This window comes from Bos taurus, chromosome 13 (assembly GCF_002263795.3).
Source record: "Bos taurus isolate L1 Dominette 01449 registration number 42190680 breed Hereford chromosome 13, ARS-UCD2.0, whole genome shotgun sequence".
NCBI classification, from domain to species: domain Eukaryota; kingdom Metazoa; phylum Chordata; class Mammalia; order Artiodactyla; family Bovidae; genus Bos; species Bos taurus.
Genome location: NC_037340.1, coordinates 33,460,900 through 33,486,232, shown reverse-complemented (window position 1 = coordinate 33,486,232; position 25,333 = coordinate 33,460,900). Strand labels below are relative to the sequence as shown.

At 39.4% G+C, this 25,333-nt stretch overlaps 1 protein-coding gene across 15 annotated transcripts in view; it reads right to left on the bottom strand.

The window, feature by feature from the left end:
- Positions 1 to 25,333, bottom strand: part of ARHGAP12 (Rho GTPase activating protein 12) — a 118,154-nt gene that overhangs the window by 53,046 nt on the left and 39,775 nt on the right. For all 15 annotated transcript variants that reach the window (XM_059892723.1, XM_025000780.2, XM_059892727.1 and 12 more), the window contains 1 exon segment: positions 4,346 to 4,609. In XM_059892723.1, coding sequence (XP_059748706.1) covers positions 4,346 to 4,609 — 264 coding nt within the window.

Genomic DNA, 25,333 nt, shown 5'->3' with positions numbered 1-25,333 from the left:
CAAGAAAAATATGACAAATAAATGCAATATACGATCATTCACTGGATCCTTTACTGCAGGAATAAAAAACATAAAGGATATTAACTAACCAGTGAGAAACACTGAATATTAACTTTGTATTAAATAATATTCAGATATTAAATTTCTTGGATGTGATAAATGCATTTTTCAATGTTTTCAATTTGTTTTACTGGAAAAAGTCCTTATACTTAGAGAATAAAACATTACATTGTCTGGACAAATGATTCAGATTAAAATAATTAGTGGAGATAGAAGGGTGAAAGGAGGTAGAAAGAAATGTGTGCAACTCTTGAAGTCCACGCGCCCTAGAGTCCAAGCTCCGCAGAGAAGCCACCACAGTGAGAAGCCTGCACACTGCAACTAGACAGTAGCCCCTGCTCACCGCAACTAGAGAAAGCCCGTGTGAAGCAACGAAGACCCAGTCCAGTAAAGAAGAAAGAAACCAGGCAAATGTGGTGAAGTGGTAACAACTTGTACACCAGATGAAGGGTGCCGAGTATACAGAGGCTCAAGGTGCTATTCTTTCCACTTTTCTGTATGTTTCACAATTTTCAAACTAGTAACATGGGTAGCTCCCCCAAACAAATTAAAAATAACACTTCTTTTAAGTTCAAGGGTTGGTTTAATATCACATAAACACACACGATGAAGAGAGAAACAGCAAACGGGAGCCTAACTTGAAAATGACTGAAGACAAAGCACGGAGAGGGACAGCAATAAAATGTTAAGTATAACGGAAATCCAGAAACAGGACTAACGGAGTAAGCAGATTAAACATTTATCTAATCAAAGTCCCAAAATGAGAGGAAAGAGAAAATGAGACAGGAGCTGTATATAGATAATGCATATAGATATACAGGAATTTTCCAGAGCTAATCAAAGGTAGAAACTCCTTAAATTTGGGATTCCCAACAAAGCCTGGGCAGGAAATAAAAAAAGATAACTTCACCTAATCACATCACAGTGAAATTACAGGCACAAGGTCCTCAAAGCCTCCTGCAAGAAGAGACCTATAGACTGAATTGTGCATATTAATAACAGAAGCCTGAAAACATGAGAGTAAGTCTCAAGGAACTGGGAAAAAAACAAAAAGCAAACAATCACCTTAGAAATGTGTACCAGTAAAGACAGTCTTGAAAAATAATGAAAAATAAATTTCCAGGCAAATGAAAACCAAGACTCTATCACTAATGGAGGCTCACCAAGGAAACTTAAAGGTATGGATATGTACTTAAGGCAGTAAAAAAATTATTCAAGATAATGTAATCTGCCTAAGAAATCTCAAAAAGAAAGTGGTAAATATGAGGATTAATTTTAAGCCCCCCATGTACAACAGTGGGGATTCCCTGGTGGCTCAGTGGTAAAGAACCCACCTGCCAAGCAGGAGGCATGGGTTTAATCCCTGGGCTGGGAAGATCCCCTGAAGAAGGAAATGGCAACCTACTCCAGTATTCTTGCCGAGAGAAAAACCCATGGACAGAGGAGCTTAGTGGGCTACTGTCCATGGGATCACCAAAGAGCTGGACATGAATTAGTCACTAAACAACAAATGTACCACAGTCGTGGGGGGCAAAGGGGACTAGAAAATGGAAATAAACAACAACAAAGAGCCCCACAGCACTTAAAGAGTTCTTGGAGGGTTTCAAGGAGCAAGCAGATGCTGATTAATTGTAGACGCTGACACGTACGCTGGTTACAGCTTCTAAGGTAGCGTTCTTAGCAGCAGCAGCACAGACAGTCAGGGCCAGATTATTCCTCATGGTGGGAGCTGTCGTGTGAATCACAGGATGCACAATAGTTTCTCTGGCCTCTACCCACGAGACACTGGTAACCCTTCCTGAGCTGTAACAACTCAGAACATCCCCAGACACTGCCTAATGTTCCCTGCAGACAAAACTGCCCTAGGTGAGAACCACTGTTCTAGGGCAACCACTAAAATAACAAGCTTGTGAGTTAGAATGAAAGAGAAGCTTGCTCCCACTTGAACCCCAATAAGGTAACAGTACTGAAATAAGCTCAAAAAGATCTGAACCCCCAAGAACAGGGAGAACACAGAAAGACACAAGAGCCATAGAACTCTGGAGGCTGAGAAGCAGATGAACAAAAACCTAAATTATCCACAAAGCAAGCAGAATCTAAACGGGTGGGGGTTGGGGTGGCACTGAGGAGGAAAGATGAAATCCACCAAGTTTACACAGCAACGTCTTCAAATGGCTCGGGTTCCTCCTGGAACCGAGGTACTAAACTGAGGACTGAGATAGCCAGGATCCCCTTCTCATGCCGGGCCACCAGTGTGCACCCTCCGTTCCTGCAGCAGAAGCACAGGGACTGATTCCCTCTCAAGAGAAATTCTGAGCTGGGAAATAACAGGCACAACTAGAACACGGGTACCAGACAGAAAGAGGGGAGACTAATGGGCTGTGTGTGAAATAAATGCTGCTACCAACACCCTGGGCAGCTCTTACTGGCCAGTGTTCTGACTTCTGCAGACTGGTCAGTCTGAAAGGGAAGACCTCATGGTTCCAACACTGGAGACATCCAACATGCAGCTGACCAAGATCACCATAAAGTCAAGTTCAAAATGCCTCGCAATTGTGAGAAAAAATGATCTCCAACCTAGAATTCTGCTCTCAGGCAAACTCTCAAGTAAATGTGAGAATACAGTGTCAACATTTTCACACACACGGTCTGTTTTACCTCCATATGCAACCTTTCTCAAGAAGTTACTGGAAGGTGTGCCCTGGCCACTCTGGAAACATCTATTTTTACACAATATGTGCAGAGAGTAGAGGTGTGAGCTCAGACTGCAATTTACAAATCACTCCCATCTAGTCTCTGAAGCGTAACAGAAACCTAAGAAAGGCTATTATTCAAGTTTCCGTGTATACTTTAAATCCCTTTATTCTATAATTTAGCCATTTCCCTAATTCTTCCAAATGATAAGACTTTACTTTATTATGGACATGCAGGACAACTTACTTTCAAATCTTTCTAGACACACAAATTCAAATCACTTCCCTAACACTTTTCTTATTATAGTAACGCATGAACAATTTCTCACTAACCCTCTACCTCATTCCTCAACTCTGAAAGTATTAATACAAGCTACCACCAAAGCATAGCTATAAATAACCAACTGAAAAATAGGACAAGAGGAGGGGTTATTAACTATACAAAGCTCTTAGACTCTGCCTTACACAGGATGTGTTGCCTGATTCCTCCAGCTCCTACCTAGCTGGAGTTCTGTTTCTGCTGTACAAGTCAGCTGCTCTAAGAGCAGGAGTCCTGTGTGTGTGCAGGCGCTGCCGTCTACCATACAGCGGGATGTAACTCCGTGCCATCCATCCTACCCAGGCTTCTCTGCACATCTGCAGTCCCAGCCCGGGGGGATCAGGGGATAGAGGGGGTGTGGGTGTGTGTGGGTGTGTGTGGGTATGTGTGTGTGTAGAGGGGTGGGTGGGTGTGTGTGTGTATGGGGGGTGGGTGTGTGTGTGTGGATGGGTGGGCAGGTGTGTGTGTGTGTGTGTGTGTGTGTGTTGCACCGCCCTCCAGGGGTGTGTGTGTGTGTTGCACTGAGTATGTGTGTCTGTGTGTGTGTCTATGAAACCAAGGTTGGGGAAATGGTAATGGACACTTGTCAGAGAAAATGAGGATTTCAGGGACTTCCCTGGTAGTTCAGTGGTTAAGACCCACACTTCCACTGCAGGCGCACAGATTCGATCCCTGGTAGGGGAACTAAGATTCCACAAGCTACATGGCACGGCCAAAAAAACAGAAAACAACCAGCCAATCAAGAAATGATGTTTTTAGAGTGAACTGTCAGACTTAGAGGGTGTTCAGCCTGTAGCAAAGGACTTGTATTATACTTATTTCCCCTACACAGACATAAAAAGTGATCTTGTACCTCTAACAAAAACTGAGAAGTATCTTGCCAGTCCCATCAAATCATAAAGAAAAGCATCAAATAACTGGGTTTTTGTTTGGCTAAATCACATCACATATTTTCTTCCCTTCTTTTTCTAAAAAATCGTAACTGCTTTGGCAATGACAATGACTGGATTAGTATCTTCTAGCATGTGAGGGAAACCAAGGGCAATAGGCAACATTAACCCAGTTAACTCTAGACAAGTAAGCATGCCACAGGGCTAGCTGCCGTCTACTATCTACACACTAGGAAGCAACAAGCAGTAATATGATAAAACTTGGAAAGAAGATTTAGTATCTTAGAGATTTCAAAGGTTAGAAGCAAACCTATTTACTTCTCTGAGCAACGAAAAGAGAAAAAGCTCCGTAACTCACTGGTTGACCCCCTAGCTCCTCATACCTCTTGATCCCCTGGACTCTGGGAATCTCCTTTGCTTGTGTTCGTATCTCGAGTCCAACGAGGGGGTTTCCAAGTTCTTTCCTGTGTACCTCTGTTATAGTAATAACAACGCCCTGAACTATCTTTATGAGTTTCCCATTCTCCATTAATCTGAATTGCTGGGCTTCCGGGGAGCGGGGGAAGAGCCGACTGGGATATCTTCAGTTCTTGCAGGTTAGCGTAGACAGGAGAATCAGGTCGCCCTTGATTTGGAGGTGTCGTTGCCTATGAAAGATTTGAAATACCCATGTTTACACATGTATAATGCTTATAAATAAAAATTAAATAAAACATGAGATTTATAAACATAAATGCAAATTCATTTTAAAACATATATGGAGGTGTGTATATATATTAAAGGAAATGAGAATTTAAGTTTTAATGTTCATAGTTTGAAAAAATAAGAATTTAACAGTTTTAATATTCATAGTTTGAAAAACAAACATAAAAGCTTTCAGAAGAACCCAGAGTGTACTTAGTTACTGCCCCTCACCCTGAGAGCACACTCAACTAGCAGCTGGGAGCGGCGGGCTCCAGTTTAAGATCTGGCCTGACAAGCTGCAAAACCACAGACTAGATCGCTTCATCTCTATGAAACAGAACTGTTTAATCTCTGTAAGTGAAGAAATTGGATTAAACCACTTAGGTCTCCACTGGCTCTAAAACTCCACAATTTTAAAGCAATTTTTAAAATACAAAACGTCTTACACAGAAGTCAGCACTTACTCAGAAAACTATAAAAAAATTTTATATCCTAAGCTCTAATATTAAATCAAGAATATAAGTAAAAGATAAGGAGATATAGTAGTACTTCAGCCAAGAATTTACCACATACTACTCCTTCCCAGTTATAATTTCTCAGTGTGTGTGTGTGCGTGTGTGTGCTCAGTCGCTCAGTTGTGCCCGGCTCTTTTTGACCTTATGGACTAGCTTGCAAGGTTCCTCTGTCCATGGGATTTTTCAGGCAAGAATATTGGACTGGGTTGCTATTTCCTTTTTCCAACTAATGTTCCCAACTCAGGGATCCAACCTGCGTTTCTTGTATCTCCTGCATTGGCAGGCGGATTCTTTACCACTGAGCCACCTGGGAAGCCTGTTTCTCAGTAGCCCTAAACAAATCTTTACTCTCTTCTTAGTTTATTTATATGTGAAATTCCTAAGAGCAGAAAAAACAACTAGCTGTAACTCTGATTTACACGCTTATTTAATTTCAACTTTCAGTTTTACATTTATTTGTAAATGTCTCACTAGATGTCAGTCAAGAGCAGAATACTCTTCACACACTTTGCATAAGGACCTTGTAAACTGTACTACAGAGAAGGCAATGGTACCCCACTCCAGTACTCTTGCCTGGAAAATCCCATGGATGGAGGAGCCTGGTAGGCTGTAGTCCATGAGGTCACTAAGAGTCGGACACACTGAGCGACTTCACTTTCACTTTCACGCATTGGAAAAGGAAATGGCAACCCATTCCTGTGTTCTTGCCTGGAGAATCCCAGGGACAGGGGAGCCTGGTGGGCTGCCATCTATGGGGTCGCACAGAGTCGGACACGACTGAAGCAACTTAGCAGCAGCAGCAGCAGCAAACTGTACTAACAGTTATAGATGCTGAAAGAATAAGCACACATCTAAGAACACATTTTTATGTTGGGTGTTTGTATATATTAGCTTCCTTTTACAACAGAGTTTCTCAGCCTTGGCATCACTAACATTTGGGGACAGATCCTTTTTTATAGGGGGCTATCCTGTGCAGTACATTATGTCCACTAGCACCTCCGGCCTCCACCTACTCAATGACAGCGGTTTCTTCCCACTGTGACCATTAAAGAGTCTCCAGATGCGGCCAAATGTTCTATGGGGACATCACTGCCCCTGATTGAGAACCACTGCTTTGCTATATTAATCTGAGAACCACTCAGATGTCCCATTACTTCTACAATATACCAGAGTTTTATGAATATCTGAAAACACTGAATTTTTTTAAAAGGGGGAAATGTGAATGTATACACCAAATCAATTTTATTGAAATTAAAGCTCTTTAACTTCTAAAATATCATTTACTTATAAATTAATTATAATGACTCTAAATCACAGAATAAGCTTTAAAAAAAAGAAAATAGTAAAAATTACCCAAGACATGAATACATTTATAAAATGGTTACCTTTGGTCTTTTTACACATGGTAATTATGCAAATACTCTATTAAGTGATACTAATGAGACCATTTTCCTATAAAGGTCAGCTCTGAATTTAGACTATCACCAAACAGTATCTTTCTATGAAGAAAATCTATCCATGAAGACAGATTTCCATGTATTTCATTTCCAGACTAATTTCATACCCTGTTGAATTAGCCAGGGTAACAATGCTTCTCTGACTAAAACAAACTCTGTTAATATAACAAACAATTCTACATAGTAAATCATTTCCTAGGAACTTACCTAGAGAATTCAACAAGAGTTAAAGAAGCTCTTTGCCCCTGGTACTTTACTAAACTTGGGGAAATAAAGATGCCAAGAAATAGCCATTTTCTAAATGATTTTACAACACATGCTACTACAGCTTTAAGAAATAACTAATTAACTAACTTCTATTTAGACACTTCAGTTTTTCCAATCTAAAAAAAGTGAAATGCTTTAAAAAGTTTATAGCTAGCATAATTCTGAAACAAAAGCAGAGAACTAAGTGAAATAAAAGTATAAACCAATCTTACTTACAAATGGAAATGAAAATATACTCAATAAACCATTAGCATTCAAATCTAGCACTGCATTAAATAAATCAGGAAAAAGCAGAAATGTTGAGGATCTGTCTTCAGAAAATCTATTACTGTAATTCTTTACATTAATATATTGACTTGATCACCACCGATGCCAACCAAGTTACTGATAAAATTCAACATGGATTAAGGATAAAACTCTTAGCAAGTGAACAGGTGATGCCTCCTTAAAATGACTACAAATTATTCAAAATAAACATCATACTCAGCAAGGTACTGCTAAGAAAGTAGCATTTTCATTAAAGTCCAGAATAATTCCAGGATGCCAAATATCACTGTTTTTATTCAACAAATGTACTAAGATAGGAAATGTACTAAGATGCAAAAAAAAAGTGAACTCCTAAGTACTCGAAGGAAAACAACCCTGATATTTGTCACTGATGTAACCAATATTTGAAAACCTAAGCCTATGAAAAGTACCAAGAAGGTGAGTAAGTTGGCCAGATAAGATGATCATTTGGTCAGTTCCCAACAGATGAACAATGACAAATTAGAAAATACAACAGAATTTTTAAAATCTCATCTACACTAAGAGAAGTGTTAAAACACTTACAAGTAAGCTTTAAAAAAAAAAAAAAGAGGAATACTTATAAAACTTTCCTCAGGTACCCAAAATTATATTAATACTTACATGTTACTCCTCCAAAAATTAATCTATAAATTCTACAAATTCAATGCAATGTTTGGCATGCATTATAGTTAGTTCACAGTCTTACAGGCAGTAGCCCTGAGGGAAATTTACTGAATGAACAAGTGAACAAACAAGTGAAAAAAAGAATGCAAACACATATACCCCAGTAAAAGCAGAATTGAGAAACTCGGAGCTGGTTACATGTGATAAAGATAGGTGACCAGGAAAACATCCACATTTCTATTAGGGAAAAGGATGGATAACCATGTCGTCATTTAAGACAGGAACTATCTAAAAGTGGACTGACAGTCAAGCATTCCGCAGTGCAAAGGTTACAAATATGAGTTTTAAAATGTCTTGTCTTCTAGGACCTCTAATATAGTAAAAGAAAGTGAAACAAAGATCCTTTAAATGCATAACAGACATACTGTTAGAGCTACACGTGGGAGAGTGTGGGAGCAAAAAATGAACAGGCCTGGAAATAAGGGAATAAGCCTCAAAAATGAACACGGAAGTATTAGCCAAGTCAAAGCTGTGGATACAGGAAGCCGCAAGAACAAACATATAAAAAAAAGCATGGTGTGGTCGGGGAGGATGCCGCCTGAGAGGGCAGGTGATAGGAACAACACAAGAAAGATGTAAGAGAAGCGAACGTCTAACAAGGAGATTTGTGTGTTGTGTTCAAAGGCAGATGTCGCCCAGCAGCATTTAAGGAATTACTGGACAAGTTAAGCCAGGAAGCACATTCTGATTTAAAATTTAGAAATACTGCAGATTTTAGATGAACACAACTAGAGGCAGCGATGAGTTAGGAGGTCAGTAACAGACCGAAGATGAGAACTGCAACGACACAAGGAGAGCAGGAATGGAGAAGCAGGGCTAGGTGCAAGAAGAGATTAGAAAGTCAAATTAACGTGCAGAGTGTATGTCTGTCTGTGGGAAGCTTGTTTTTTGGTGTGTGTTTAACCATGGGTTAAATAACACTGAGATGAAGAATAGGACACAGAAAGACAGAGGAGTTCCACTTACACTGCAGTAGGTCAGTACTCCTTTTAAAAGTCTGGGTGGAAATGCTCAGACTATCAGGTAGACAGATTGAGAGCTCAGTACAGAAATCAGTGCTAAAAATATAAAAGTCATCAGCAAACAGATGGGGCCCCAAACTAGAGAATACACAGAAGGAAGGAAGGGGTAACACAGACCCCTAGAGAATACTAAGCAGTTGCTTTATGAATTAAAATGAAAACACAGGTATCAAGTTAGCATGGGGTCTGGCAAAGGTGACTTTTGGTGGTAATATTACAATTACCAATGCAATTAATAAGGTACCAAGCAAAGTAGGAGGATCCAGTAAAGGAAACAGAAAGTCAGAAATAGGCAGCCTCACAGGAAAAGATGGTATTTAAAAAGAAAAGGAACTAGCTTCCCTCTGAAGACTTCAATACAAGGGCCATGAAGCAAACACTAGATTCAGGAGTTAAGAAGCCATTAAAAGACACCAGCTTCCAGCCAGGAGGATCCAAAATTATGTTCCTGCCATGAACAACTAGAAAAGTAAATAAAATATAGGAAACGAGTATTTTCAGGCCTTATACCACAGAACAAGCAGCTCAGAACTACGATCCCTAAGAGAAGAAACGAAGGACAAGCACCAACCGCCCCCCAGCACTTCCGCTTGGAGGCAGTTTCCAGAACTCAAGGGGAAACCAAGAGTCTAGGAATCTTAGTAACACAACAGAGATACAGGCTCGCAATTACCACTTAAGGTAACAAATGAAATAATACAAGAAATGAAAACATATAAATTGGGGTTCCCTGGTAGTTCAAGTGGCTAAGACTCTGCACTCCCAATGCAGGGGGTCTGGGTTCAAATCCTGGTCAGGGAACTAGGTGCCACATGCCGCAACTGAAGAGTTTACACACCACAACTAAAAGACCCCACATGTCAAAATTAAGACCTGGCACAACCAAATAATAATTAAACAAAAATAAATATTTTTAAAGAAAGAAAGAAAATACATAAATATCAAACATTGAGGAGAAAGGAAAAGGAGAAAAGTATAGACCCCAATTTTTTTAAATCAGAGAATCTTCAAAACTGATAAACCAAGAAACAGAGACAAGAGTTATGTCTGAAATCAAGAGATGTAACAGCAATCTAAGTAGATCACACAATTAGAAGAGGTTTATTGACAATGGACAAATGGTAAAACTTCAATATTTCACACTCTAATTTACCACTAAATGTTTGGACAGATGTTCATTTGAAATGTTGTTCATTTGCTGTTACAAATAGTTTCAGCAGAAATAAAAACTTTGTTTTTCTAACAAACTAACTCCAAACTTAGACCTGAAGAAGGAAATGACAACCCACTCCAGTACTCTTGCCTGCAAATCCTACTGACAGAGGATCCTGGTGGGCTACAGCCCATAGGGTCTCAAAGAGTTGGACACGACTGAACGATTGAGTACAAACTTAAGATCAACTTAAACCTTCAATTTCCAAAATGTATAGAAAGAGAACAGAAGAGGGCTCAGTGTTTTTAATATTCCGATCGTGGCAAAAAAGACACTGTCCCTGTTTATTACCAACTGTTTAAATGACAGAAAAATTCAAGGGAACTACCACTCATTGATCACTAACAAGTTTCCTCAAGAACTCTTGAAAATTTAAATTCTTGGTAGAAAAAATACTTAGAATGAAGTACCAAATTTATGCTTACATGTACACAAAACATGTACTGACTACAACAAGGGATGGTTCCATAATTACATACCATTTTTTCCTGGTGAACCAAAACTATGGGTTTTTAAATGAACATAATGCTGGTGAAGATGAATGTTAACTCCAGTTTATTGCTGGTGATTTTAGCCAGCTGAATCCTTCTGGAAAACATTTTGACAGTATGTTTCAAAAGCTTTTAAAAATATTTTCAGGAAAAAGGGGAGATAAAAAAATCTACACATAGAAAAAAATTTCCTGCAAAGATGTTTATTCCAATGTTATTTATCAGAAATAAATGAGACACAATCTAAATGTCCAACAACAGAAGGTTAAGTAAATAATGACCTAACATACGAGGCAATACCATAAAAGCAATGAAATGTTAATGGTTTCTGAACACGACAAAAAAATTTTTATGAGGTTAATCAGAAAAGCAAAATAGAAATGTGCATTTCACTTCCAACTTAAAATTTTAAAGTATGAAGAAAAAAAAAGTTAATAAACATTATGGGTCTCTGACAAGGCTTTCACTCAGATCTAATGCAGAGATTGAAACTTTTACAGACAAGCAAAAGGGAAGAGTTCAGTACCAAATCAGCTTTAGAAGAAATGTTAAAGGGACTTCTCTTAAGCAAAAAAGGTTACAACCAGAAACATGAAAATTATGAAAGGTAAAGGCAAATATCCAGGAAAGGAAGTAAATCAACCTCATAGGAAAGTTAAAAGACAAAAGTAGTAAAACCATCTATATTCACAATAAGTGATACAAAACAGGAAAAGGTGTAAAATATGATGTCAAAAACAGTAAATGTGGGAGAGTGGGGAGTAAAAATGCAGGGTTGTTAAAATGTGTTTAGAGATCAGCAACTTGAAATAATCATTTACAGACAGATATAAACTTCACGGTAACCACAAAACCAAAAATCTACAATAGTACACATAGAAAAGAGAAAAGAATTCAAACACAGCAACAAAGACAGCCAGAAAGTCACAAGGAAAGAAAAGACAGAAATACTAAGTCAGTATGTTGTGTAACAGGACCTAATGAATTGTTGTAGGTCAATTACACTTCAAACAAACAAACTCAGTGAAAGAGATCAGATTTGTGGCTGCCAGAGGCAGAGGAAATTGGATGAAGGTGGTCAAAAGCTGTAAGATAAAGAAGTACTAGGAATGCACTGTACAACATGATAAATATAATAGTGCTGCATGTTTTATATGAAAGAGAGTAAATTCTAAGTTCTCATCACAAAAAACCAATTTTCTTCTATTTGTTTAATTTTGTATCTGTATGAGAAGATGGATGTTCACTAAACTTACTGTGATAATCACCTCATGATGTATGTAAACCAAATCATTATAATATATACCCTTAAACATATACAGTACCATATGTTAACAATATCTCAATAAAATTGGAGGAAAAAATTCAAAAGTTACAATTTTAAAAAATTGGTTTTCTTGGGAATTCCCTGGTAATCCAGGGGTTAAGACTTCATGCTTCCAATGCAGGGGCACAGATTCTATCTCTAGTCAGAGAACTAAGATCCCACATGCCGTGCAGCAGGGCCAAAAAAAAGTTATAGTGAGTTTATACACAGACTCATCACATCAGCTCCAAACACATGGTAGTGACAGGAAAAAGAAAAAACTAAGAAGGAAGGGAAAGGAAGAAAGTGTTTGGCGGGTGGGCGGGGGGTGCGGGGGCGGGGGGGGGGGAGAATCTCTAATTTTAAGTATGCTTTGTGATTTTTATGTGCACTATTGTTCAGAAGATACTCAATCTTTCTAAATGGACTTATGGCAAACCAGTTCCCTGGTCCAATATGCTTGAACTATGAAAAAAGTGAAAGTGTTAGTCACTCAACTGTGTCCAACTCTCTGGGACCCCAAGGACTGTAGGTAGCCCACCTGGATCCTCTGTCCATGGAATTCTCTGGGTAAGAATACTGAAGTGGGTTGCCATTCCATTCTCCAGGGCATCTTCCCAACCCAGGGATCAAACCTGGGTCTCCTGCATTGCAGGCAGATTCTTTACTGTCTGGGCCAGCAAAATATATATATGGAGAAGGCAATGGCACCCCACTCCAGTACTCTTGCCTGGAAAATCCCATGGACGGAAGGCCTGGTGGGCTGTAGTCCATGGGGTCGCTAAGAGTCGGACACGACTGAGCAACTTCACTTTCACTTTTCACTTTCATGCATTGGAGAAGGAAATGGCAACCCACTCCAGTGTTCTTGCCTGGAGAACCCCAGGGACGGGGAAGCCTCATGGGCTGCCGTCTATTGGGTCGCACAGAGTCAGACATGACTGAAGCGACTTAGCAGCATATATAATATATATATATATATATATATATATATATATATATATATATATAAAGTTAAAAGACAATTCTTAAAGTCTATACCACCAATCACTTCTTACTCAGCATACAATTCAAAGGAAATAAGAAGTACTTCCAATATATGAATGAAAAATCAGTTTTCAAATATATAACTTATTATACGATTAAAGTGAACAAACATGAACTGTTCATGGATTGCCACCAACAAAAATAAGTGGATTTTTCATACAAAAAAAAAAAAAAAAAACTTCAAAAGGAGAACAAAGAAACAAAGTTAATTTTATGGGTCATACCTGTCATTAATTAACAACTGAACTGGGACCAGTATCTCTGCACATGACCCAATTTGGTATTTAAAAAAAGATCTGGCCTGTTCCACTTTTATCCATACACAGATGAAAACAGTCTTCCCACTATCCACAGAAAGGAAAAATTGGGGAACCACATACAAAGAAGGTAACTTTAAACTTCAATTGTGCCTAAATCCTTACTTTAATAGCAAAAATACTGAAAGTTGTCCTCTTTGACATTAGCTCAATAACTGCTTGTAAAATAAATTTTAGAGAACAGAATACATATTAGCTATACCTCTTGTTTCTTAACTAGTAAGAGCTATGCTACTCTGTACTAACACTTCAGTATTAAGTATTATATCTACCTTACCATAAATGCTGATTTATATTACTGAATAATCAGTATAAGTCCCTGCAACCTATAATCATACCTTTATATTTAGATTTATGGGAGGAAAAATACATTTACCAAAGCATCAGACTCCAAAATAGAATTTTAATTACTTTTTAAATTCTATTTAATTCATGTGGAAAATGACATTTACTGCCTTTGGTAATTTACCTGTTTAAACTCTGCTTTACCATAATTGCTAATTATAATAACATTAGGGCCAGTTAGCAGAATGAGGACAAAAAGAAAAAAAAATTGTCAACAAGCCAATATTCAGTTAAAATAGAAGTGAAATTTTAGTTTCACAACTGAAAACTTTGTATCAATTTTAAACTGAAAAATCTGACTTTTCAATAGACAATCTTCTCCCTTAAAAGTCAAATTTGGAGGGGAGAGGAATATATTACCCTTTAATAATTTTTTAACACAAAAACTTGCAAGTTGAAGAGACGAAAGCATGTCAGCATTGAGATCTCAGGCTGTCAACAGTATACTGATATTTTCTGTGACTCACTTATTTAACTATCACTTAAAAATGAATAATGAGCCAGATGGCTCAGCAGGTAAAGAATCTATCTGGCAATGTAGGAGACACAGGAGATGCAGGTTCAATCTCTGGGTCAGGAAGATCCCCTGGAGAAGGAAATGGCAACCCACTCCAGTCTTCTCCCTTGGGAAACTCCATGGACTAGGGCGCCTGGCGGGTCACAGTCCATGGGGTCGCAGGGAGTCAGGCACGACTTAGCGACTAAACAGCAACAACGTGAGCCAGGCAGGAGGCGAACATGATGCAGCCTCTCAGGGTCAGCAGCTGAGTGAAGAGAGAGATGGGCAGGCAAGGCCTCCAGTGGCAGGAGGTGAGCGCAGCACTGAACAGAGAGAAGAGGGTACGACATGGTCAGGAAAAGGCTCCCACCAGATGTTAACTGCATCCTTAAGGAAAGCAGAAGAAGCTGGGGACTCCATGAAGTGGGGAGGGACCTTCCAAGTACACACGGTCGTATGTTTTTAAACTGACATAACCCAAGGAAAGGAAATGCAGTCTTCCAATAACTGGTAGCTAAGTGAGTTCAGTGCTGTGGAAAGCTTTTGCAGATGTTATTTTCATGGTAGATAATTTATTTTTCTTACTGGTTCTCCAGCTATTGCAACTCAAGGCCGCTCAACTTCTCTAGGACTTGCTGCCTGACACTCATCTACTGAAGTGTCACCTGGCTTCTGTCCTCCCCCATTCTGATCACTGTGCCAACACCCTGAAACCCCTTTCACATATCACAGGTCTGTCATCTCCGCCTCCTCCCTGACAGACATAACAAGGCAGGTCCTGAGCAGGGAAGCGGGAGGCCTACGGACGCTGGTTTCTGGGAACCACACAAACACACTGATGGAGTCACTCCTGTGCCACCAAACCTGCAGGAACCGCGGCCAACAAAAATCACTGTGACTCACAACTCTGGACCTACCGGGGGGTGGACAGGATCTGACAGATACCACAGTGAAGAGCCTGGGGTCCCAAGGACCACACATACACAGTCGCAAGGGGGTGTGTGCACAGCTGGGGGTTGTAAGGGATTTGCCAAAAAGGAACAAATGACAAATCTCCCCTTGGAAATGAAGCCCGCCCCTCTCCAGCATCAGCTCCTGTTGCCCTCACGTGCGTCCTCCCTGGGCCTTACTGGTCAGCAGCTTGTTGCGGAGCTCACAACACTGCACTGTCATCCCAGGGGTACGTGTGCCTTTCTCTCTGGAGCTGGATCACCTTCCAGGCACAAATGTCTGCCCGGTTTCTCTCTTCCTCTTCAGCGCTGAGCACAGCACCCGCACATGGCAAGCCCTCAGGATGCTCCTGAAGGGAAATCCTTTTGACGGAACTAAAGATGTCATGAAACCCATGCACTGAAGTTAATTTCCAACTCCTCTGTTTACAGTCTCCCTGGGACATCTTAACTGACAGCACTGCTTCAGTAAAACCAAACTCTCTCTCAAACACCCACCTCCTTCCCCTGGACGGCAGACGTGGTGTCTAAAACCAGCATGGCTCCTCCACAGAAGCCCACACTCATCACCTCCTCGGCCGCAACCTCTGCCCATAATATACTGTCCTCCTATCTTCACAGGACTTCCCTGGTGGCTCAGACGATCACGACACCATCAGGAGCTCCTCACAGGGAGATCTCAGAGTCACCCCGTCTCTTCTCTCTACCTCCATGAGCTTCCACCAACTCTTTCTCCTACTCTAACTTGAATTCCTTCCCCTCTTATCCTGAGACAACTGCCTCAGTTTGGGTTCTCACCATCATTTGGCTGAATGAGTACAAGTCCCATTTCTTCATCTTTTCCAAATGGTCCTCCAGTCCCACAAGTCCTTCTCTGAAAACAAACCTGATCTTATTACTTACCTACTTTAAAAACATCAAAAAGGAGCTTCCCTGGTGGCTCAGGGGTAAAGAATCCACCTGTCGATGCAGGGGACATCACTTCAATCCCTGATTCAGGAAGATCCCACATGCCAAGGAGCAACTAACCTGTGCACCACAACTACTGAGCCTGTGCTCTAGAGCCTGGGCGCTGCAACTACAGAGCCCACGCACCACAACTACTGAAGCCCACACACCCTAGAGCCCATGCTCTGCGACGAAAAGCCACTGCTACCAGAAGCCTGTGCACCACACTTAGAGAGTAGCCCCTGCTTGCCGCAACTTGAGAAAAGCCCATGCAGCAACGAAGACCCAGCCCAGCAATACATAAGTTTATATATATATATAAAATTAACAAACATTTCAATGATTGTAGAAGTTCAAATTTCACAGCAGACAATTTAAGGCTCCTAAAAATTTTAAAACATTATCCCTCTATCTATGATAAACTGTCCGCAATCCAGGAACCACATACAAACCATAAAGAGCTGGTTCAAAGGGCATTTTCTCTTGAGATGCTCCTCTATTCATCAGGGGCAGAATTTGCAGATTTCCTGTGCATCTAGAGCAGCACTAACGCAAATACCATGTAAGCCAGATCATTTAAAATTTTCCAATGGCCACATTAAAAAGGTAAAAATAAAGAGGTGAACTGAATTCTAATAATGTATGTTTAAACCAGTATGTAAAATATTAGTATTCTACTGTATCATCAATGTCAAAATTGAACTCTTTTTTATTAAGTCTTCAAAACCAGAGTGTATTATACAGCACTTTTCAGTTCAGATCTTAAAACTTTCATCAAAAATACTGCGTATGTATTTGGATTTCATAAAATTTAAAGTTGAAAAGTAGATTCACAGATTCAAATTATTCTAAACCATCTTAAACACTTTTCCAATACATGAATCAAGTATCAGTTTTAAAATTTTAACTTGGAATAACTAAAATAAGCTCAGTTCCTCCGTCTTACTGGCCACATTCTAAGTGTTAAACAACCATACTTGGCCAGTGGCTGCCGGGCTGCAGCACTTCGTACTCAAATGTACTAACTGTCCCCAGCACATCACATAGTAATCAGTTGTCATTCTGCCTCCCGGTAAACTGTAAGCCCCTGAAGAGTTTAGAGCAAGACCACGTCTTAATTATCACAGGTTTTCAAAGTCTAGAACTGAAGATTCCTGAAGTTCTGACTCAACAGTCTAATGATTTCTGCTTTCCCAGTCCACAGAATGTTTAAGGTAGAAAGGTAAAGGAGATAGCCACTAGGAACTAATATTTATTGATGAAACCTCATTATTAATCTGTGTTGAAAGTATTCAGCCAGAGATGCTTGCCCTTGGTGGGTTAAGCAAACAAAATTCCTCAGAAGGACATTCTGCTGAAATAACGTGCCTTAGTTACTATTTTATGCTGATGAAGCCATGGTGCAACCGCCTAGTCTGCTGCCATTCACATTATAAATCTCCCTCCCTGGGGACATGAATGGTAACTCTACACTCAGCACCCAGGGGATGACCAAAGAATACTCTGTTGCTGAAATTTCCAGAGGGTAAAAGTTTAGGGTACAATTACAAAGGGGAAAAAAATGCTCTGTTTAATTATTGAAAGTATGCACCACACGTACAAATGTAATCTTAGAAGCTGAAGTTTCCAGCAAGAATAAAAAATATAATAATTTAAAAAGGATACAAAATTAATCAATAGTAATATGGGACACATTTAAAGAGTTGACACACTATCTTTTCTCTCATTTTCTGAAAAATGATTTTTTCTTTTAATTTAATTGGTGGAAAATTGCTTTACAATGTTCCTCTTGAGCCTCCCTCCCCTCCCCCATCCTAGCCCTCTAGATCCTCAACAGAACGCAAGGCTGGGCTCCCTGTGTTGCATAGCAACGTCTTACCAGCTAGCATTTTACACAGGTCTATGCTACTTTCGGAGAAGGCAATGGCAACCCACTCCAGTACTCCTGCCTGGAAAATCCCATGGGTGGAGGAGCCTGGTGGGCTGCAATCCATGGGGTTGCGAAGAGTCGGACACAACTGAGTGACTTCACTTTCACTTTTTACTTTCATGCATCAGAGAAAGAAATGGCAACCCACTCCAGTGTTCTTGCCTGGAGAATCCCAGGGACGGGAGAGCCTGGTGGGCTGCCATCTCTGGGGTCGCACAGAGTCGGACACGACTGAAGCGACTTAGCATGCTACTTTCTCCATTCGTCCCACTCTCTCCTCCCCTGTGTCCACAAGTCTGTTCTCTGTATGTGTCTCATTCCTTCCCTGCAAATAGGTTCATCAGTACCGTTTTTCTAGATTCCATACATATGCCTTAATATAAGATAATTGTTTTTCTCTTCCTGATTTACTTCACTCTGTATAACAGGTTCTAGGTTCATTCACCTCACTAGAACTGACTCAAATTCATTCTTTTTTATGGCTGAGTAATATTCCAGTGTATATATGTACCACATTTTCTCTAACCACTCATCTATTGACGGACATCTAGGCTGCTTTCATGTCCTGGCTACTGTAAACAGTGCTGCAGTGAACACTGGGGTACATGTGTCTTTTTCAGTTAGTCTTCTCAGGGTATGTGTCCAGTAGTGGGATTACCGGGTTGTATGGTAGTTTCATTCCTACTTTTTAAAAGAATCACCATACTGTTCTTCATAGTGGCTGTTAGCAATTTACATTCCCACCAAACTATTCTTTGATGTTTTTTCAAAAAATAAAGATTCCAGAAATAAAATATTTTGAAAAATTTTCATTATCCAAGGAAAAGAATTTATAAACTGTTACTCTGAATAAATACAACTAAATAAATGTGTTTCTAACTTACCACATGTCATAATTCATTAACAAGTCTGCATGAGAACAGTGTAATACAGCTCCTTGGATAATTTATTATTATATTAATTTCAAACTGAGTGTTAGTTTTAAGTTTTGAAGCATTATTTCCTTAAAGTTATATTGAAAACCTCTGAAGTATCCAAAGTGAATAAAAAATAGATGATTTTCCACCATTTTGATTGCCTAGCGAGAAATACTAAAGCCCTGAATTCCTTTACAAATGCTCAAAATAGGTATTTAAATACGTAGCAGTATGAGTCTATAAATATAAAAATATGTACGCTCTCACACACACATATACATGTACAAAAGACGTTCAAAAGACCATGTAAGCTTTTGCAATTTATTTCATGGACTTATGGCTGGTTTTGTTTGTTTGTTTTTGTTTATCTACATTTTCTAATTTATTCTTCAAAGCACACATTTATTTTGAAGATTAAAAATCTGTGGGGGAAAAAAGGGCCATTAGTTTTAAACCCACAAAACCATTCTGGAATGACATTTAAGAAGTTCTGTAGCCTAAGCTACAAAGGTAGGAACATTTATGATATCCATGAAGGTCAACCATCAAAACTTCAAGGTTACCCAGAAAATCTAGAGCAGGCAAGGAATGAAGTGCTTCATCATGATTGTAAGTATTCTGGGTTCATTCTAGACCAAAAGTGTAGTCACTGAACTTGGAATTATGATCCTCACAGGAAGTCACAATGTGAATACAGCTCCCTTTATCAAGTTCTGCAAGTAGCTAATGGATAAAGCAGGGCAGGTGGAATGGGACTGTTCTGTAATGACAGTGGTCAAAAGTCTAGCACTTCTTTGAGCCATTCATCCTAGTTTCACAAGTTGAGGCCTGTCTAGACATTAGGTAATCATTCTGAGTCCTTCTTTCTTAGGAACCATCACCACCATTCATCTCTAGAACTCTTCATCTTCCAAAACTGAAACTCTATACCCATTACACAATACCCTCCAGCCCCCACTACCCCAGCCCCAGGCAACCAACATTCCACTTTCTGTTTCTTGAAGTTGACTACTCTAGGTGCTTCAGATAAGTGGAATTATACAATACTTGTCCTTCTGTAACTGGCCTATTTCATAACATCCTCAAGTTCTACCCATGCTCTAGTATATGTCAATATTTACTTCTTTTTAAGGCTGAATAACATCCCATTCTACGTATGCACATCCAACATTTTGCTTATGTATGCATCTGTTGATGGAACTTAGGGTGCTTCCACCTTTTGGCTGTCATGAATAATGCTATGAATATAGACACACAAGTATCTGTTGTAGCCCCTGCTTTCAAATCCTGTGATGACTGACTATATATGTTCATTTGACTGGGCTAAGGAGATGCTCAGATAGACAGTAAAACATTACTTTTGTGTGTGTGTGTGTAAGGGCATCCTCAGAAGAGATTAGGGTTGCATCAGCAGACTGCATCAAGAAGACTGTCCTCACCAGTGGGGTCAAGCACCACTCAATAGTTCAGGATCTCAGCTGAACAGAAAGGCAGAGGGAGAGCAAATTTACTCCCAGCTTGAGCTGAGATGCCCACATCTCCTGCTCCAAGGACTTTGGCTCTCCTGGTTCTTGGGCCTTGGACCACCCCCTCCACCCTCCACCCAGGTCTCAGCGTATCTGACTCAGACTGAATCACAGACTGGCTTCCCGGGATCTCCAGTTTGCAGACAGCAGATGAGACTGTGGGACTTCTCAGTCTCTAGAACAGCATGAGCCGATTGCTATAAAACATCTGCTCTGATAGGTATCTATATATACCCTATGGGTTTTGTCTCTTGGGAGAACCCTGACTGGTAGAGATTTATACTCAGAGTCCTTTTCTCTTGAAACTCCTTTAGACTCACTGCTACCCTCAGAGGGCATTTATGAAAAAATAAGACTGATACTTCATGTGTTTTCTGCTTCCCAACATCTTACACACAAGCTAAAGAACATTAATTCAAAAGAAAGGGAAAATCAGTCAGCAGCTAAGTTTAAAAACAATTTCTTTTTGCTCCTCTCGACCACCTCATACAGTTGCATTCCCTGGGAGAAAAACATAAGCCATTCTACTTATATTTCAAAGTGCAGAAAACAATATCTACCTAACAAATGTACTCCAGGTCTACAGAGAGTTAATGCTACTCAAAGCTGCAGCTTGTTATCCAAGATCTTTCGTATCCTTTTAGGGCCCTGCTGACCTCTCTTCATCAAAACTGGCTCTCAGTTCAGAATTTTCAGAGAAGACTCCTAAATACAAGACATATTTCCCTTAAGTCAAATTAACCCCAATCGTCATCTAAAGACATTATTGCTCTGTTCGAAGGCTCATGTGAGATATAGCGGCTCCCTATATGTCTGTTCCTTTATATTAGGTATCTGAACATTCACAGGACAAATAAAAAGGTTTCCATTCAGGATTCGGAAGTCTCTCCATATAAAAGCAGACAAACAAGAAGATCTGCAGCAGAGACCTACATTCAGCTACAATTTACCAACTTCTTGCCTAGTCTGTCATTTTGGGGCACTGCTGGCTCTTCAGAATGAGATATATTGAAAGTGGCATCAAAATGTCTGGTTCCTTTTAATAGAATAAAAAGCTAGTCATAGGAAGGAACAGTCTTCTCAGGCTCCATATTCTATTTTGGTGAATGGACTAACATAAAATCTATGGCACGTATGTTATCAGAGCAAGTAACTATATTAAGAGTATGGCAGAAAGTGAAGAAGAACTAAAGAGCCTCTTGATGAAAGTGAAAGAGGAGAGTAAAAAAGTTGATTTAAAGCTCAACATTCAGAAAACTACGATCATGGCATCCAGTCCCAGCACTTCATGGCAAATAGATGGGGAAACAGTGGAAACAGTGGCTGACTTTATTTTGGGGGGCTCAAAGATCACTGCAGATGGTGACTGCAGCCATGAAATTAAAAGATGCTTATCCTTGAAGGAAAGTTATGACCAATCTAGACAGCATATTAAAAAGCAAAAACATTACTTTGTCAACAAAGGTCCATCTAGTCAAGGCTATGGTTTTTCCAGTGGTCATGTATGGATGTGAGAGTTGGACTATAAAGAAAGCTGAGCGCCGAAGAATTGATGCTTTTGAACTGTGGTGTTGGAGAAGACTCTTGAGAGTCCCTTGGACTGCAAGGAGATCTAACCAGTCCATCCTAAAGGAGATCAGTCCTGGGTGTTCATTGGAAGGACTGATGCTGAAGCTGAAACTCCAATTACTTTGGCTACCTGATGCCAAGAGCTGACTCATTTGAAAAGACCCTGATGCTGGGCAAGATTGAGAGCAGGAGGAGAAGGGGATGACAGAGGATGAGATGGTTGGATGGCATCATAGACTCAATGGACATGGGTTTGGGTGGACTCCAGGAGTTGGTGATGGACAGGGAGGCCAGGCGTGCTGCAGTTCATGGGGTCACAGAGTCGGACACGACTGAGCAACTGAACTGAACTGATACCATTTTTCTTATTACAGTACATTTTGTTTTTAGGGGAACACTGAGATTTATTAATTCCTACTTAAATCTTTAAAGCCATAGCTGAAAAGATAAAAAGCCCACATTCCCCCCACTTGATTGTATCAAGAGTTAACAGCCGGCTGTTAAGTTATTGCGGGCTTCCCAGGCGGTGTTGTCTCCTGCCAATGCAGGAGCTGCAACAGACTCGGGATTGATTCCTGGGTCAGGAAAATCCACTAGAGAAGGAATGCCAACCCATTCCAGTATTCTTGCCTGGAAAATTCCATGGACAGAGAAGTCTCATGGGCTACAGTCAATGGGGTCTCAAAGAGTCAGGACATGACTGAGTGACTGAGTACATACACATTAAAAGTTACTGTAACTGATGAAAAAACATCATTTTTCTCCATAGTCTCATTTAAATTACAGTACCAAAACCGTCAATGAGAAAAATTACTTTAACTGAAACATGAAAGAGATGGTTTTTCTATAAAGTTTTTATCTCTACATATGTTACATTACTTGAATATTTAGCAATAACATCCACATGACATAGAAACAAGATAAAAGAAAATCGACATACTCAAGGGAGATATTTAGCAGATAACTGATAAATATATATATATTTATTTATTTATGGCCACACCACACACATGCAAGACCTTATTCCCCAACCAGGAATGGAACCCATGCTCCCTACAGTGGACGCACAGCGTCTTAACCACTGGACTGTCAGAGAAGTCCCGTAAATGATAAAATTTTAAAACCACACTTTGCTGGCCAGAAAAGTAACATATTAATAAGCTGCACAAGAAATCTACCTCCCTTTTTTAAAAAACTGGAAAATGGAGAAAATAATTAAAAAGAAAAAACCTCCAAAAAATTGATTCAAGTATAATCAGTTGATGTTCCCAATGAAGCTGTAACTATAACAGGTGCATGCTGTGAACTTTTGCTTAAAATGTTTAATTTTTAAACATCCTGCACTTCCATAATTTCAAAATGAAAATCCTGTTTCCTTCAATACATAAAAATCTCAACTGTCTTATGCCAGCTGATGAACTTTTTGAGCAATTAAATAACAATTCTGTTTCAGAAGTCTCAAATGTTATCTGTGTAACAATGTTTCTGTAGTTTTGTATTTGAATATTTTATTGTATTTTACACCTTTTAAAATGAAATACGAAAAACGAAAAAAAAATACTGCAGCTTTTCCGTATCTCCTTATGGTACGGGGACAGGCAAACTATGGAACAAACCCAGTCTGCTGCTTGTTTTTGTAAAGGAAGCTTGACTGAAGCACAGCCATGCTCCTTTGTCCCCAATGTCTCTGGCTGCTTTATTTCACAACAGTAGAGTTGAATGCTTGTGACTAAGGCCATACAGCTCACAAAACCCAAAGTATTTGCTATCTGGCTTTTCAGAGAAAGCTGCCAACTCCTGTGTCAACACCCTCCCCCACTGTAAGCTAGATTTTATTAAAACCAAGTACACAAAACTTCGATGAATATGCACTATACTGCATTATTCCCAAGTAATTACTTCAAATAACTACAAAATTTATATTCCTTCAAGGTTGACATTCTCCTTCCATAAAGACCTCAGAAAGGATGAAGAGAAAATGCAATCTTCAGCTATGTAAGTGTCACCTTCCCGTTAACAGTGAGCGTCAACTCATTTTTTTTAATTTATATGGTAATTTTAACAACTATTTCAAAGACAAGAAAATTTCCCTTGCTTAACTACGAAAATACAGTTACCACAAAGAACTTCAGTGGTTTCCTTTAAAGAAAGGAAAATCTTATTTAAAACATTTAACTTTATTAGAACCTAGCCTAAGTCAAACAGTCACAAAAATTAAGTGCAGAATTTCTAGCTTTCTTACTTATTGTCTAACTTATCTAACTTATCCTTCCCTACAAACTTTTCCTTTGACCTCCTATCTTGTATCACCCAGTTCGTTGCCTTATCCTACTAGCATCCCCACAAATCACCTAACATGCTTACATTTGGCTCCAGCTTAAACAAAAGTCAACAGAGACTAACAGACTGACAGGAGGCTGGCAGTTTTTGTATCACATAATTTCTTCAACTAAAATCGCAGCCACCTACACTACCAGAGTCATGCTACAGTCTCCTCCATGGCTCCCACATGCCACAGCAATGGCTCCCACACGCTGCTGCAAGGTTTCCCGCAGGTCTCTCCTTCAGCAATGCCTGGAGGTCAGGGAAGGAAGAGGGAAGCAATAGAGATGATCTACCATTCTACACAGGTTTCCAGTATTCATTCAAAAGTAGAGCTCTATGAAAAGATATGCTGTGTGCTCACCATCAAATACCCACAACCTTGTACAATACAAGATACACAGCTGGTGCTCAACAAATATTTAAGGAATGCACGTATGACTATATTATTCCAGTAAATCTAAAGTCATGATTCCTATTTTATTCTTTTCCATCAGTGTTTTCCTTTCCAAATTAAAAAAATGATTAAAATATTTAACAAATATGTACAAAAAAAATCTAACAGTTCTATTAAAAGTCAATTGTTCTCAGTGGGTATCAAAAAACTATTGTTCAGTGGTGATCATCCTGTAAAGTGTCTCTATGTTGTGCACAAGGAACTAACATAGTATTGTAGGTCAATCATACTTCAAAACACAGACTCATGGGAAAAGAGATCAGGTTTGTGGTTACCAAAGGCAGAAGGGGAATGTTGGCGGGGAAGATGAACTGGATAAGGTGGTCAAAAGGTACAAACCTAGTTATAAGATAAATAAGCAGTAGGAATGTAATGTACAACATGATTAATCAATATAATTAATGCTGCTGTATGTTATATATGAAAGTTAAGAGTAAATCCTAAAAGTTCTCATCAAACTCATTTTTTTTTCTTTAACCTTGTATCTACATAAGATGATGGATATTCACTAAATGTATTGTGATCACTCATTTCATTATGTATGTAATCATTTCATCATGCTATATTTCATCAAACTTACACAGTACTGTATGTCAAATATATCTTGATACAATTGG